The 15,333-nt window shown below is 35.8% G+C and overlaps 1 protein-coding gene across 1 annotated transcript in view; it reads right to left on the bottom strand.

The window, feature by feature from the left end:
• LOC138707375 (zinc finger protein 271-like) overlaps window positions 1–15,333 on the bottom strand; it is a 53,837-nt gene that overhangs the window by 15,713 nt on the left and 22,791 nt on the right. Inside the window, exons 3-5 of the mRNA XM_069836694.1 lie at window positions 11,285–11,465; window positions 10,750–10,930; window positions 9,854–10,143 (exon numbers count right to left, since the gene is read on the bottom strand). Of these exons, the coding sequence (XP_069692795.1) occupies window positions 9,854–10,143; window positions 10,750–10,930; window positions 11,285–11,465 (652 nt within the window). The remainder of the gene's footprint in view (window positions 1–9,853; window positions 10,144–10,749; window positions 10,931–11,284; window positions 11,466–15,333) is intronic.

Raw genomic sequence — 15,333 nt, 5'->3', positions numbered from 1 at the left:
TGGCCAGAATATTGTACGAAATGGAAATATAAAAATTGGAGACTTATCCTTCGAAGGGGTGGAAAAATTCAAATATCTTGGAGCAACAGTAACAAATATAAATGACACTCGGGAGGAAATTAAACGCAGAATAAATATGGGAAATGCGTGTTATTATTTGGTTGAGAAGCTTTTATCATCTAGTCTGCTGTCAAAAAATCTGAAAGTTAGAATTTATAAAACAGTTATATTACCGGTTGTTCTGTATGGTTGTGAAACTTGGACTCTCACTCTGAGAGAGGAACATAGGTTAAGGGTGTTTGAGAATAAGGTGCTTAGGAAAATATTTGGGGCTAAGCAGGATGAAGTTACAGGAGAATGGAGAAAGTTACGCAACGCAGAACTGCACGCATTGTATTCTTCACCCGACATAATTAGGAACATTAAATCCAGACGTTTGAGATGGGCAGGACATGTAGCACGTATGGGCGAATCCAGAAATGCATACAGAGTGTTAGTTGGGAGACCGGAGGGAAAAAGACCTTTGGGGAGGCCGAGACCTAGGTGGGAGAATAATATTAAAATGGATTTGAGGGAGGTGGGATATGATGATAGAGACTGGATAAAGGCCCATTCACAATGAAAATTAAACATAACGTAAACATTAACATAAGCACATAAACATATGCCACAAACTTAAGTAGCCAAGGCCCATTCACAATGAAAATTAAACATAACGTAAACATAACACGTGTGTGGAAACAAATATACCGAATCAACATAACTACAGAATCTATTACATAAAAATGGAGAATTGCACAATGACTGACGATGTAGCTATTCAATTTACGTTTCTACTATATACAATGGCATCAGTATATGGCTTTCAATACTTGAAATCAAAGAAACAGAGATGTAAAAAACGATGGTGGATTCATCCATTGAATCAGAGAAGAATACAACAGGGGAACTTTTATAACCACATTCACATATTAATATATTTTGAAACACCAATACTTTGAACTATAAAATAATGTTAGCTATAAAATGATTTAACTAATACCTACCTTCAGAATTCATTTCCTGTGCTATTTTTTTCCATACATTCTCTTTTAATGTAATATCTTTGTATGTTTTATGTTTCTTGTCGTATAGACAAGGGTTTTCTTGGTATAAAATAATCAACTTTTCGTCATATGATTCCATGTTGCGCGCCTAGCTATCATCACGGCCAATAGATCAAAATATTGCTTGTAGGCAAAGCCCATGAGATGTTGAACAAAAAGTGAAAACACGCTTTCCGCTTGTGTACTGTTTCCAAATCGCATTAACATAAGCATGAAAGTTTGGAGTTTGCAAACTTTCATGTTAACGTCTTATGATTAAGATTAAGTTTATGCTTATGTAATTCATTGTGAATGCTTTCATTAAATAACATGGACACAAGGTTTTATGCTTACGTTATGTTCATGTTTAATTTTCATTGTGAATGGGCCTTTAATCTTGCACAGGATAGGGACCGATGGCGGGCTTATGTGAGGGCGGCAATGAACCTTCGGGTTCCTTAAAAGCCATTTGTAAGTAAGTAATAAACACATGTGAATTTTGTTGAATTCTGAACTTTACATGGGCCATCTGTATTTAAAAGTCGCCTGCTGTTTATAACATTCTTTTCATCTGAAATACACTAAATTATTATTCTACAATATTTATTTGACATTATGTACTAGAAACATTCTATATCCTTATAATCTGCCTTGTAAATACTGTAAGAAACAGAAAAAACACAAACTCTCTTTAACTATTTGTTTGTTACACATTTTTACAAATCAATGCAAATATATGGCCAATGATTTGTATGCACAACATTTCTTTTAATTCAATTTTTATCCTATAATTTTGCCATTTTTTTTTTTTTTTTTTTACAGAATATAGATACATACTTCAGCAACAAAATGTCACTTTTCTACATAATCCACATCCCTTTCAATTGCCTTACCAGAGTGTCTCCTGATTTCCAATGCATCAAATTCATGACCTCTCAGCAATGTGCATGGCACAATGACAAAGGTTTTTTTTTAATGAACCCCTACCTCAAAGCCAGTTGAGATGAAAGCTGAATGTAATTATGTCACTAAAATTGCTCGTTAACATGAATAATGCAATTATGTATGACTTGCACCAAATTCTATGGGTTTAAAGAAATAAAAACATTCAACTCATCTAGAATGTGATGTGAAAATTTTTAAATATATTTGTCATTACATCTATTAAGATACATGATAATGCTATAAAACTTACAACTTGCATTAAAGCAATATAAAAATTATGAAAGTACACAATTTATGAATAATGTTAAATTTCACTGTAAAAGACTCACAATCAGTTCTTAAGTATCTTAGCCAAACTGGAAATCTCAATATCTAAAACTTCAGCTTCTTCTTTTGCCTTTTTCTATAAGCTTTATTTCCTTATCTTTGAGTTCTTTTATTTCTTGAACTGTTCTCCTTTTATGATTGGCCACCACATCTTCATCAGATTTCTTATTATTTAAGGCTTGTACTCTTTCTGATGAAACATTTTACACAGCTAGTATCACTGATTTTATGAGGTCCACATTCAGTTCTTTCTCACTATTAAGTAAACCACCTAACGATTGTATTGCACTGTAAACACTTCTTTCTGTTCCAAGTTTTCAATTGAAATTCTTTGTTAACAGAAAAGCCTCTTTCTACTGCAGCATTTCCATGAAACATGCATAGCAGCTTCTGTAAAGTCATGGTTCGCACTTTGTAGTAAATTCATCAGGAAGTGATCAAGTTTGTCCTCCTTAGGACTGAACTGTTTCAATTGTTTTCCAGAATATTCACAAAATTTCAAATATTCCCTTTTCACAACATCAGCTGTTGATGAAATCTTGTTTTTTGGGACAAATTCTTGCAATTAATTGACACTCGAGAAATTCTCAAAATGGAACTCAGTATTACTTCAGGCGATAAAAAATGAGACACCTTTTACAATCTTTAATTTCAAAGGTTTTACAATCTTTAATTTCGAAGGACTCTTCTCTGCAATTTTTAGATACAGACTTTGCAAAATACCTGTGCACTCATTTCTGAAAATAAGAATACCCTTTTCCTGCAGTTCTTGCTAGCAGCAGTGGCACCAAATCCAATATCTACACACTGTCTTGTTTTACGATTACATGGTTTGGTAACATCAATAGCAAGTAATTTGCTAGAATTTGTAGCCATTTCCATAAAATTTTTCTTGATGAATCGAGAAGCAATGCTGTACACCGGCTCGTTCTTAAGTTGGTATTTGTACTCACTGTAGGATAGTAGCGTAGGTGGCAGTTAGTCTCCCCGCAGGTAACAAACCACCCCTCTCACAACAGAAAGGTTGAACCAAACTACTCAGTAAACTTAAAGAAAATATGTTTACTTAGTGGTCTAGTGATATAGATAAATTTAATAAACACGGCATTTTGTAGCTCCTCCTCACGCCACGGTTCTTTGCGTTATAATGCGCCTATAGATTATTTTTCTTTGGCTGTTGTCATGGTAATAACCCTACGTTAATAAAATTACACTGATTGAAGATGGCACTAACAATCAATAGATTAATATTCTAAAAAATCGGGTAAATAATTTTATTAAGACAAATTTTTGTGGGTATGTATATAATTTAAAACTTGATTGTCAATTATATCCCTAGGATATAGCAGTTTAATTTATATTTCGCACACATAAAAGAAAGATTTGCATATTACTCTCATATAGTAATGAAATGAAAATGTGGATGTGACGAACTATAAAGTAAGCAAAGCATACAGAAATAGCAAATGTCTGTGCTTTCAACACCAAACATGATATTGGAACCATATCTGCTACAATAAAGATATGTAGATGGAGGAACTGTCCTGTTTAAAAAATATAATTATATCAGGTTGCAACATGCGCATGCTAGGTAGTACACAGTATTTTTCAGTATGTGGATATATTGCTGGGAAGTCAAATTCTCTTCAATTTTACACAGAGTTCCTCCTCATAGCCTGGAAATCCATCCCCAAACAGCGGCAGAAATACGTCCTCTGCATTGTGTTGATGTTACATAATTCTAGCTGGAACCTTGTGGACCCAATAGACGAGATACCTGAATAGGCCCATGACTGGTGTTTGAGAAAATCTTTTAATCTGAAAATATTACATTTTCCCATGGATATTCATAATATTCTTGTCAAAACCCGATGCAATCTATTCTATGTTTATGATCCAACATGCAGGGAAGATGAAAAAATTTCCAGGAATATTATATAATACTCAAGAGAAATAAACATGTTTTAAACATTTTGGTGCAAAATACTCAATATTTTATTTCTGTCGGTTACATATACCGTTAATGCTCTAAAAGGTTTCTTTGCTTCAATTAGCTAGGTATATATCTGCAACTCAGAGTTCAAATACCTCTCTTCCCAGGACGACATGCGGAGTGGGGTATGTAGGCATATTGCCAACATAATATCTCACAAAGTTCACTTCCATATTATTTCATAGGACAAAAATTTTTGTGAGCCAATGTACATTAAACTGAACAAGTGTTTGTACAAAAAGGGAAAAGAGAATCATTTAACTGATACTTGATTATAAACTCAAGTTCAATTGATAATGATATAAAAAACTGAAATGTTGCACAAAGGAGGCTGTCTTCTAAATGATGTTTAATATTTTCAAAGTCACTAGTTTCTGGTAATCTCTTGTGTACTTCAGCAACGTAATTCTTCAAACGTGGTATAAGTTCAACTGCTCTTTTCGTGACTTCAATATTTCCAATCCATTTTATATACGAAACTTGGAAAACCCAGTAATGTTTGTGCAGAAGGTTGAGAATAAAGTGCATAAGATTTGCTGATGATAAGGTGTTGTTAGTAGAAGAGGAAATGATACTAAAGGACATGCTACTGGAGCTAAATGACAACTGTGAGCAGTATGGGATGAAGATAAATGCAAACAAGACGAAGACCATGGCCATAGGAAGAAAAATAAAGAAGGTAAATTTTCGAATTCCAAATGAGGAAGTGGAACAACAAGTGTACAGCTTCAAACACTTGGGGTGTACTATAAGCAGTAACATGAGCTGCTGCCAGGAAGTTAAAAGGAGGATAGCAATAGCAAAGGAAGTTTTAATAGAAAAAGGAGCATCTTCTGCAGACCTCTGGAGAAAGAACTAAGAAAGATACTAGTGAAGTGCTTACTGTGGAGTGTGCCATTATGAGGCAGAAACTTGGACATTATGACGAAGTGAAGAGAAACGACTAGAAGCAAATGTGGATATGGAGAAGAATGAAGCATGTGAAAGGGACAGACAGAATAAGAAACGAAGCTGTGTTGGAAAGAGTGGGTGAAGAAAGAATGATGCTGAAATTGATCAGGAAGAGGAAAAGGAATTGGCTGGGTCAGGCTGAGAAGAAACTGCCTACTGAAGGAATGGTGAATGGGAGGAGAGTTCGGGGGCAGAAAAAGATATCAGATAATAGACGACATTAAGATATATGGATCATATCTGGAGAGAAAGAGGAAGGCAGAAAATAGGACAGATTGAAGAAAGCTGGGTTTGCAGTGAAAGACCTCCCCTTGGGCAGAACACTATGAATGAATGAAAAATATCGTAATTTGCTAAATAATTCTGCTGGAGGAACAGCATTTATTGTAATGTTTTGCACTAGTAGTTGGTAATAATTGCGTTATTTTGCAGTGTTGCTGAGTTGTTACCCATATCAGGACATTGTTACAGTTGTATCGGTATGTAGTCAATCCCTTCTTATCTGTGGACGTAGTTATGAAGAATACAAACAACTTTTACAATATCATTGACTTTTCTTGGTGCTCAGCATCATTCTGGTCCATTAAAAATTTGAAACTTTTCAGCTGCAACTTCAAATGCACATTTGATAGTTTTCCTTCTCCTGCTCAATCTATAGTTGAAGGTACTTTTCACATTTTCTATGGTTCTTCTCGAATATGGTTTCATTAATTAGCCTGTTAATGGGGAAAAAAAAGCAGGAAACGGACTCTTTTTCATGGTACTTTAACTTGGAGGGTAAGGAATTGTGTTATCATATGTCTGCATGCAGAAGAACGAAAAATGCCTCCATCACTATTTCTTCTAGCGTAACTTGGTTCAATCAATGTGAACAAGCATGCCAAAAGTATGAGAGAATGATAGAATTTGTAATTTGAGTCTTTTATGTACTGATTCAATGTACGATTCTTTTGACATTCCATAGAATGCAATAAACTCGGCGTCTGTCTTTCTATATAAGGATGAACCCTAAACCTCTTCCTTACTCTCCTTCGCAGTCTACGATGTTGATAACTTAGTATGTCTTCTTCCTCACTAGAGTCGGTTCTACATTCTACGCTATGTAAAAGTGTTCTGGTTTTCACTACACTAGATAAAACTCCTTTTTCAGCAGATTGCACATAACTGCCGTACTAAAGTGCCAACTTCATTTGCTGTGTGTGCAGAATACAGCTTCGACTAGTTGAGTTTCACAACAGTTGACCAACTCGTGTTATTAATTAGCTGAACCATGTTTGGATGGCCTAAGTCATCATGATGTAGCCAGTTTTCGTTGAAACTGCACTCCCTAGATATCTTGAACACTTCAGTTCTCAGTATCTGAAACTAAAAATATGGATATTAGCACCAGGCCTGTAAAAGAATATACACATAGAAACCCAACTCAGTTTTAATTAAGTACAATGCATGTGGTCAATTAGTGTGCGATCAGAAAAAAATTATCTGTGGTTTCACTCTTCACCACTTAGCATGGAACATCGAACACAACCACAAATTCAGTTTCAAGTCTCCTCAGTTTCAGTTTCAGTCAAAGTATTGTATTTTTCATCATTGGAGACAATTACAGTACAGTATGGCATAAAAATATGGTAAAACTATCAATAAATAAATCAATATCTACTCACCAGAGTTTAACTTGTCTTCACTGAGGTGCTGACCCAAAAAAAATTCATGACCACACACTCAATTTCATTACTTTCATGAACCACCTGTTCAGTTTCATTACTTTTTCATGACTTTCATGACGAGTATGCCACCGTGGAACCAGAGCCCGTATACCTGCAGGGTAAAAGTACAGATCACCATGTTTGAGCCACTGTTTAGCATCATTTACAAGGGAGTCATCATGTTCAAATCTTGTTCCACGAAGGAATTCATTCAGTTTACCAAAGAGATGCTAATCACATGGTACAAGATCAGAGCTGTAAGGCAGTTTTTTCAATGTTATTCATCCATGTTTTCCGATCTCGTCAGTGATTTAGTGACTGACATATGGCCGGGCGTTGTCATGTTGCAACAGCAAAATATTCTGCTTCTACTGAAGTGGTCAAACACAACTCAGTCGAGCTTCAAATTTTTTAGAGTTGCCACACACATTTCAGAATTAATGGTGGTTCCGTGTGGAATGATGTCCACAAGCAAGAGTCCTTCTGAATAGAGAAACACAGTAGCCAAATCTTTTCCTGCCAAAGGCGGAGTTTTGAATTTCTTCGTGGGTGAGTTCACATGATGCCATTCCACTGTTTGTCTCTTTCTCTGGTTCAAAATGTTGCAGCCATGTTTCATATCCTGTCACAATTATTGCAAGGAAGTCATCTCCACCATTCTTGTACTGTTCCAAAAGTTCGATGTACATTGTTTTTGTGGGCTTCTGTCAACATCCTCGGAACCCATATGACACAAACCTGCATACACTTGCTTCTCTCATTCCAACTTAGAGTGACAATTCTTTCACTGTTACGTGTTTGTCGGCCAAAATGAAGTTAACACACTGCAGTGTGAGGTCTGCCACTACAAGGAGAATGTCTGCTTCCTCGACTAACTAGCTGCATCTCTAACCACAGGAACTCTATAACAGCACATTGCTTTTGATGAATGTCAATTGCAGCAGTCAACTTGAAGTAGTGCTATGATGGTGCCACTCATGGGAATAGACTGAATTAAATTTGAATATAAAAGGGAAGGATGCTTCTATGAAATCCATAAATCGAAAAGGCGTAGAATAAAAATTTAATTAAAAAAGAAAAGTTGTGCATTTGTTTTGGAGTGACCCTCCTATGCGGGATCGAAACTACTTTACCAAGTTAGTCATGCTGTAAATGTACAAAAGATACATTAGTGGTGTCTATGCTACTTTTGACTTTCCTCAGACAGCTAATTTAATATTAATTTGTGCTAAGTAATTCACGTTCATTTTTCTACCTCCAAAGCTCTACTACGATTTTTGGGAACACAGAGCCTATCTGTTTTGTCATTTCTTATGCCAAATTACAATAAATATCATTTTGTTTTATTTTTAACCCTTATGCTACCAAGGTTTTTTGCAACTTACTACTACCAAGGGCGGTAATACAATTACCCCCATCAAAATCATGGTACCAATCTTTGTTAAACACTTGGAATATTAACAATGCTTATATTATTAACTGTGGACCTATGCAAAATGTGAAAATGTAAAATAATATTCCATTTTTAAAAATACAGTGTGATTCAAAAGTCTCATTGCATTTTGTTAAAAACGTGTAGGCCTTACCAAATTTAATAAACTTCAGATATGCTACTGGTGAAACTATGAGTAACATTAAATGTGTCTATCTTCCATTTCAAGGAAAATTCCTCAACGCTATATTATAATTGTGACAGGGTGGAAAAGACATCTACATGCAATGAAAATCACAGTATTATACAATAAATTGTAAATCATTTTGGTTACCGTATTTGTTGAAATTTAAATATCCAAATACAAGAACATATCCAAGACGTTTATAATAAAAAAAAAATCCTTAAAACATAGTTAAAATTCTAAAAATAAATAAAAATATAAATCTAAGAAATTTTTTATTTGCTTATTTAACGTTGCTGTATCAACTCCTCGGTTATTTAGCATTGATGGGATTGGTGATAGGGAGATGGTATTTGACAAAACGAGGATGAGGATTCGCCATAGATTACCTGACATTTGCCTTAAGGCTGGGGAAAACCTCGGAAAAACCCAACCAGGTAATCAGGCCCAAGCGGGAATCGAACCCATGTCTGAGCGCAACTTCGGATTGGTAGGCAAGCGCCTCAACCGACTGACCTATGCCGGTGGCTCCTAAGAAAATAAATTGAAGTTTTTTGCTGAAATTCAAATATATGAACACCACCTATACTACAATGAATATCTCGGGAAAAGGTTATAATAATAACTATTTGTAACAAAATAACACAGAATTAAAAATAAAAATAATGGCAGCAAAGGTCATGACACTCATGATAATATAAGTAACAATATGAATAATGATGTGGATATGGGAAAATAAAATAATTTGGAAGCAGACAAGCTAAAAAATATTGAAAATTCAGCTACAAATTGTATTTCATATCCTGGAATTTTCATGACACAGACTACCGAGGGGGGGGGGGGTAACACGAATTACTTACTAAATACATGGAATTTCAAAAATAAATATGGAGAAAAAATGAAAATATTATTTAAAAATCATCAGTGGAGTAATCCTATTACAGGAGGGTTGAACAACGTAACATTACATTTCAAGAAGTACGTCAATTTTTCAATAATTAAAATAAACAAAATATGTTGAATAGTTTGCCAGTCAAACTGCATGCAAATAGACGAACAGCATTTTGAAAATAAATACTGAGGGTGGAGGGGAGTGAGGGATCAGGGGTACTGAAATGAAAGCTAAGAAAGTTAACATCCCACATAACGATGCAGTTTCAGGTTACTGGTGCACTCTACAAATAAACTACTCTACGGAGGGCAGGATATAAATATTTTCTATTTTCTCACCTTGATTGATCCTGAAGCATCTCTTACAAAGAGAGCAAGGAAAAGCACCTTTAGAGATGATGTATCGCCTGTGTGTAACTGTGTAGACCATCTTGCCAGTCCCATTTTGGTTTGAGTTTTCCTTTCCAGGCGAAAGAGCCACTTTTTCATATACATCCCACATTGGTGGAAGCACTTCACGCTTTCGTCGTTGTGCCACTAATATGTCTTTATCTTGCTCTGTAGGACTGACAGTACTGTGATTGGCATGAAACTCTATCTGACCACTTGCTACCAATCTTGATGTTGTCCTAAAACATTAAAATTAGCAGCAGATATGTTGATTAAAGTAAAATATGAAGGGTAGTATACATACATATAAGTATATTAATGTAGAGTCATTGTTATAAATGTTACCAGATATATGCACAATATTGCCCACTGATTTGTAACTGAATGACGTTATACCTTGGCAAATTCCCAACTGTGTACCAAGATGATGGAACAATAATCATGAGTTTGGTCTCCTTACTGACTCGTGCAATATAAAAATGTGACATTTACACACCTATATTATAGTAATTTAATATGCATGAAGGTCCTAGTTTGAATCTCTGTATTTTCACTTTATCATGATAGTGTTGTTTAGTTTCGATATGTCACTTACACACCTGAGACTCAATAGTTCAGTGTGTGAAATAATATTCTTGATGAGAATAGAAAGAATGAATACCTCGATAATACGAATATGCATACAGTTCCCAGAGTCAGATTATTCTTATGAACAGGAAAGGAAATGTTACATAACTTTCCAACACTAGAAATGAATTTCTCTAGCTCCAAAAGAGGTTATTAATAAAACAGTGAAATTATGACGAAAATGCTCATTTATCATATAACAAACCTCAGAATGTTACCTGTTGTTGTCAAAGTAGGTGCTGTCCACTGTAAAGGTATCTTCCTTCATTAAAACATAGTCTTCCAATGTTGGATGACCAACGCGGGACCAATGGTGTGATGGTTTATTGCTAGTAGTGGGTGCCACCAGATTGTTGGATGTCTTGGGGATTACAGGCGTGATTACAAGATCACCAAGTCCTTTTTGATTAAGAAAGGTCATAATTAATTTCGAAGATAGCTTCAATTGATGAAATATCATGAAAGTAAAGGATGTCAATGTCTCAACAGAGTCCCATAGGTTATGATTCAACTGAATTGTAAGTACATTTTAATATGCTGGTAATATAAATTTTCAAAAAAGAACTCAACAAATTGAAAGATACAAATACTAACAGACACGTATCAAGTAAGACACCTGTAACACAAATCACTTAAGAATTTCAGTACAAATCTACAATCAATGCTCTCGCCCTCACTCCATCAGTTGTTCATTTTCCCCCTTCTTAAGCCTGTTCCTTCACAATCAGCACATCTTCAGAACTTATTCCTCACCTTGACGTTGCATTAATTTCTTCATTGTAGGCGAATTGGGTCTAGGAAAAATATTGAGTGCACTGTTTCCCACATTATACACATTCTCTGATGTCCTGGAATTCACGGATATATTTTGAGACTCCACTGGATGAGCAGGCCTAACAGAGCTACTTGCAGGTTCCACTTCTTGCAAGCAACACTAAAAAACAAGAGAAAAGACGAAACTCAAAAGGCATACTGGCTGCTAAACTTGCAGTTATGGAACACAACCACACTTGGTCTTTTGGTTTGCCCTTACATTTTCATACCATCAGTTATACTATAAGAATATACTTAGATATTAAATAAGCACTGCTATGTGCAATGTAGTTCCTGCAATGACAACCAATTGTCTCATATAATTTATATCTCTCCAATGAATCCAGTTTCAGAGAAAGAAAAAATATAATTCAAATATACGACATATATACTAATAATTCAATATAATCAAGAAATTAATTATCCAAATATACCCTTGACATTTTTCTATAGAGTAAACCTTGGTAATTTCGTGACAGTAGTTATTTCGTGATATTTTTTCCTGGCTCTTTCGTGAACTAACCAATGATCTTATGAGATTCAAATTTCCGCCAAGGGATTGCATATGTTGTCTGGTTTCCAGAAACATACAGCTACGCTTTGTGTGACTATTGTAGCTGCTTCAGTGAGCTTTTGTGTTTTGAGAGAGCAAGTTAGCGTACTTCTCAGGCGTACAAATTTTCTGGATGTTTATAATTGCATTACAGGCTTATTACTAAAGGTAAGCATATGGTATTTTGTACAATAATTTATTATAATATGTTAATGAAGTTTTAGGAAATATTTTTGGAATTTTAGATACATCTGCAGTCGTCATATAGGCTTAACTTTACTGATAGAAATCTTAGCTCTTTGAGGCGACATTTTGTTGAGCATTAAGCGTTACATTTTATAATATTTTAAAAATTGTGTTACAATAGGAATTTTAGAAATCTGAAGATAAGATGTGATAAAAAAGAAAAGGGGGCGCAATAGGTTCAGTGTAGCTTGTTTGATTTGGTATCACGCTAAATGTCAAAGCACATACGACAAACAAGATAAAGTTTTCATGTGTGATGAATGCCAGAGTGACTCTGATGGAGATAGAGAGTTTTTCATTGCCATTATATAAAGGTCACTCCAAAAGTGATGCACAACATTTTTTAAATTTATTTTTTATTCTACACCTCTGCAATTTATGCAGGTCATAGATACATCCTTCCCGTTTGTATTCAAATTTAATTTAACTCATTCTCGTGAGTGGCGCCATGATAGACTCCTTCAAGATTGCTGCTGTACTTGACATTCGTCAGAAGCAACATGCTGTTATCGACTTCCTGTGCTGTGAGAACGAGACAAGGGGAAACATTCACAAGATATAGAAAAAGGTTTATGGAGATGCAGTTGTCGTTTGTAGTGCGGTTAGTCCGTGCGCAAGCAGATTATCTGGTGAAAGAGGGCACGCCAATATTAGGGATACTCCTAGCAGCGGCAGACCCTGCACTGCACTGCACGAAGTCCTGGCAATGTGCAGCTAGTTAACGACATGGTTGTGTCTGAGAAACGCGTAACAGTGAAAGAATTGTCATTCCAAGTTGGAATAGGAGAAGCAAGTGTGTGCAGATTATTGAAACAGTTGGGGTTAAAAAAGCTTTGTGCCAAGTGGGTTCCGAGGATGTTAACGAAAGTTCACAAAGAAACTCGAAAAACAGTGTTCAGCAAACTTTTGGACCAGTATAAGAATGGTGGAGATGACTTTCTTGCAAGAATTGTGAAAGGAGATGAAACATGGGTCCAACATTTTGAACCAAAGACAAAGAGCCAGACAAATTCATGCAAATTCACCAAAGAAAAAGAAATTCAAAACGCCGTCTTCAGCAGAAAAAGTTATGGCTACTGTCTTTTTCGATTCAGAAGGACTCTTGCTTGTGGACGTCATGCCACAAGGAACCACAATTAATTCTGACACGTATGTGGCAACGCTCAAGAAACTTCAAGCTTGACTGAGTCATGTTCGACCATATCGGGAGAAGCAGGATGTTCTGCTATTGCACGACAACAAATGGCCACATGCCAGTCACAAAATCACAGACCAGATCAGAAAACGTGGATGGACAACACTGAACTATCCGCCTTACAATCCTAATCTGGCACCATGCGATTACCATCTCTTAGGTAAACTGAAGGAATCCCTTCGCAGAACGAATTTGAAGATGATGACTCCCTCGTGCATGCTGCTAAAGAGTGGCTCAGACATGTTGGTCCAACTTTCCATGCAGGTATACAGGCCCTTGTTCTAAGGTGGCATAAGGCAGTTAAAAGGGATGGAGATTATGTGGAAAAGTGACATCTTGTTCCTAAAGGATGTATCTACATTCTGTGAAAAAAATAAATAGCAAAGCTGTAGGACAAAAATGTTATTTTTAAATAAATGTTGTGCATTACTTCTGGAGTGACTCTCATAATATGAATCAGGGATTGCAGAAACAGCACATATCACTATTTGTGGCAAAATGAGTTTATACGACTTTCATGGACTGTTGATATAGGACTATCATTCCATGCAGAAACCACATGTCAGTGTAGCCATCCTTTGAAATCCTGGAAGCGAGCAGAAACAACTCATGTCTAAGACATGTGCTATTTCGCTGTGCTTTAGTCTGTCACCACAGCGAGTGTCCCGGACAAAACAGTAACCATACAATATTGCGATTTTTAGGGCTGGTGACAAAATATTAATCAACACTTCTCTCAAAGAAGGCGTTCTTTCCTCCCGAATGATAGTTTTTTATGGACGAATCCAGAAATGCATATAGAGTGTTAGTTGAGAGACCGGAGAGTAAAAAAAAAAGCCTTTGGAGAGGCCGAGACATAGATGGGAGGATAATATTAAAATGGATTTGAGGGACGTGTGATATGATAGAGAGTGGATTAATCTTCAAAAGGATAGGGACTGATGGCGGGCTTATGTGAGGGCACCAATGAACCTGCGGGTTCCTTAAAAGCCATTTGTAAGTAAGAAGCTAAGTTTGTGGAGGCAAGATCGACTTTATTCACTAATGCAATATGTTGAGCTTATTGTGAATTCCAGTAAGCAAAGTTATTTTATAATGACGTTAGTAGACTCTAGTCTCTGGTGATATGCTAAACTTTAAACAATGGTGGCTGACGTGCTTAAAAAAAAATCCTGTCTATTGAATCCTTGAGGCGTGGCGTGTCAAGAGGACAAATGAAAGTCTTCCAGCCCACCATTTTCAAACATATTTGTTATGAAGTGAACGAACCTGGTATTGTTGTTGCTTGTGATTTTATCAACAGTTTAGTCAAGGATACCTTCAAACTAATAAGCAAACATTCTCATAGGGCAGATAAAAAAAAAAAAAGTTTTTTCTTTCTTCCACCACGTTAATAATGTCAAAACAAGTGCTTATACAAATTTTAGCACTTGAGCGCAATTAAGATGGCCGTAAAAAATAAGTTTTCCTGGAGCCGTTTAGAGAAAGAAAACACAATTTCATAGGAAAAATTTATTGGAACAGACATAGCAATTGTTGAGCTGTTTTTCAATATATTCCCCACTGGAATTGAGACATTTGTCGTACCATGGGATCGACAGAGAGGTGCAGATGGCTGTCACACATTGGTTCTGATTCCAGGCGGCAGGCATCTACGACACAAAGATGCAAAAATTCATTCCACGGAATGACAAATTTCTCAACAATTGCTATGTCTGTTCCAATGAAACTTTCCATGAAATTTTGTTCTCTTTCTGTAAACGACCCTCAAGTGACCAAAAATTGTGTAAGCACTTCTTTTGACATCATTAAAATGATGGAAGAAAAAAGATTAACTTTTTTATCTGCCCCCATGAGAATGTTTGCTTGTAAGTACAAAGGAGAATACCATATTACATTCTTCACTGACATATCCAGACAAAATTGTGCCAATTCAAAGAGAGAAGCTTGATGATATATGCAAAGTAATGTGTTACATACCACATGAATATCAAG

This window comes from Periplaneta americana, chromosome 10 (assembly GCF_040183065.1).
Source record: "Periplaneta americana isolate PAMFEO1 chromosome 10, P.americana_PAMFEO1_priV1, whole genome shotgun sequence".
In the NCBI taxonomy this organism is placed as follows: domain Eukaryota; kingdom Metazoa; phylum Arthropoda; class Insecta; order Blattodea; family Blattidae; genus Periplaneta; species Periplaneta americana.
This window is presented reverse-complemented; position numbering and strand designations above follow the sequence as displayed.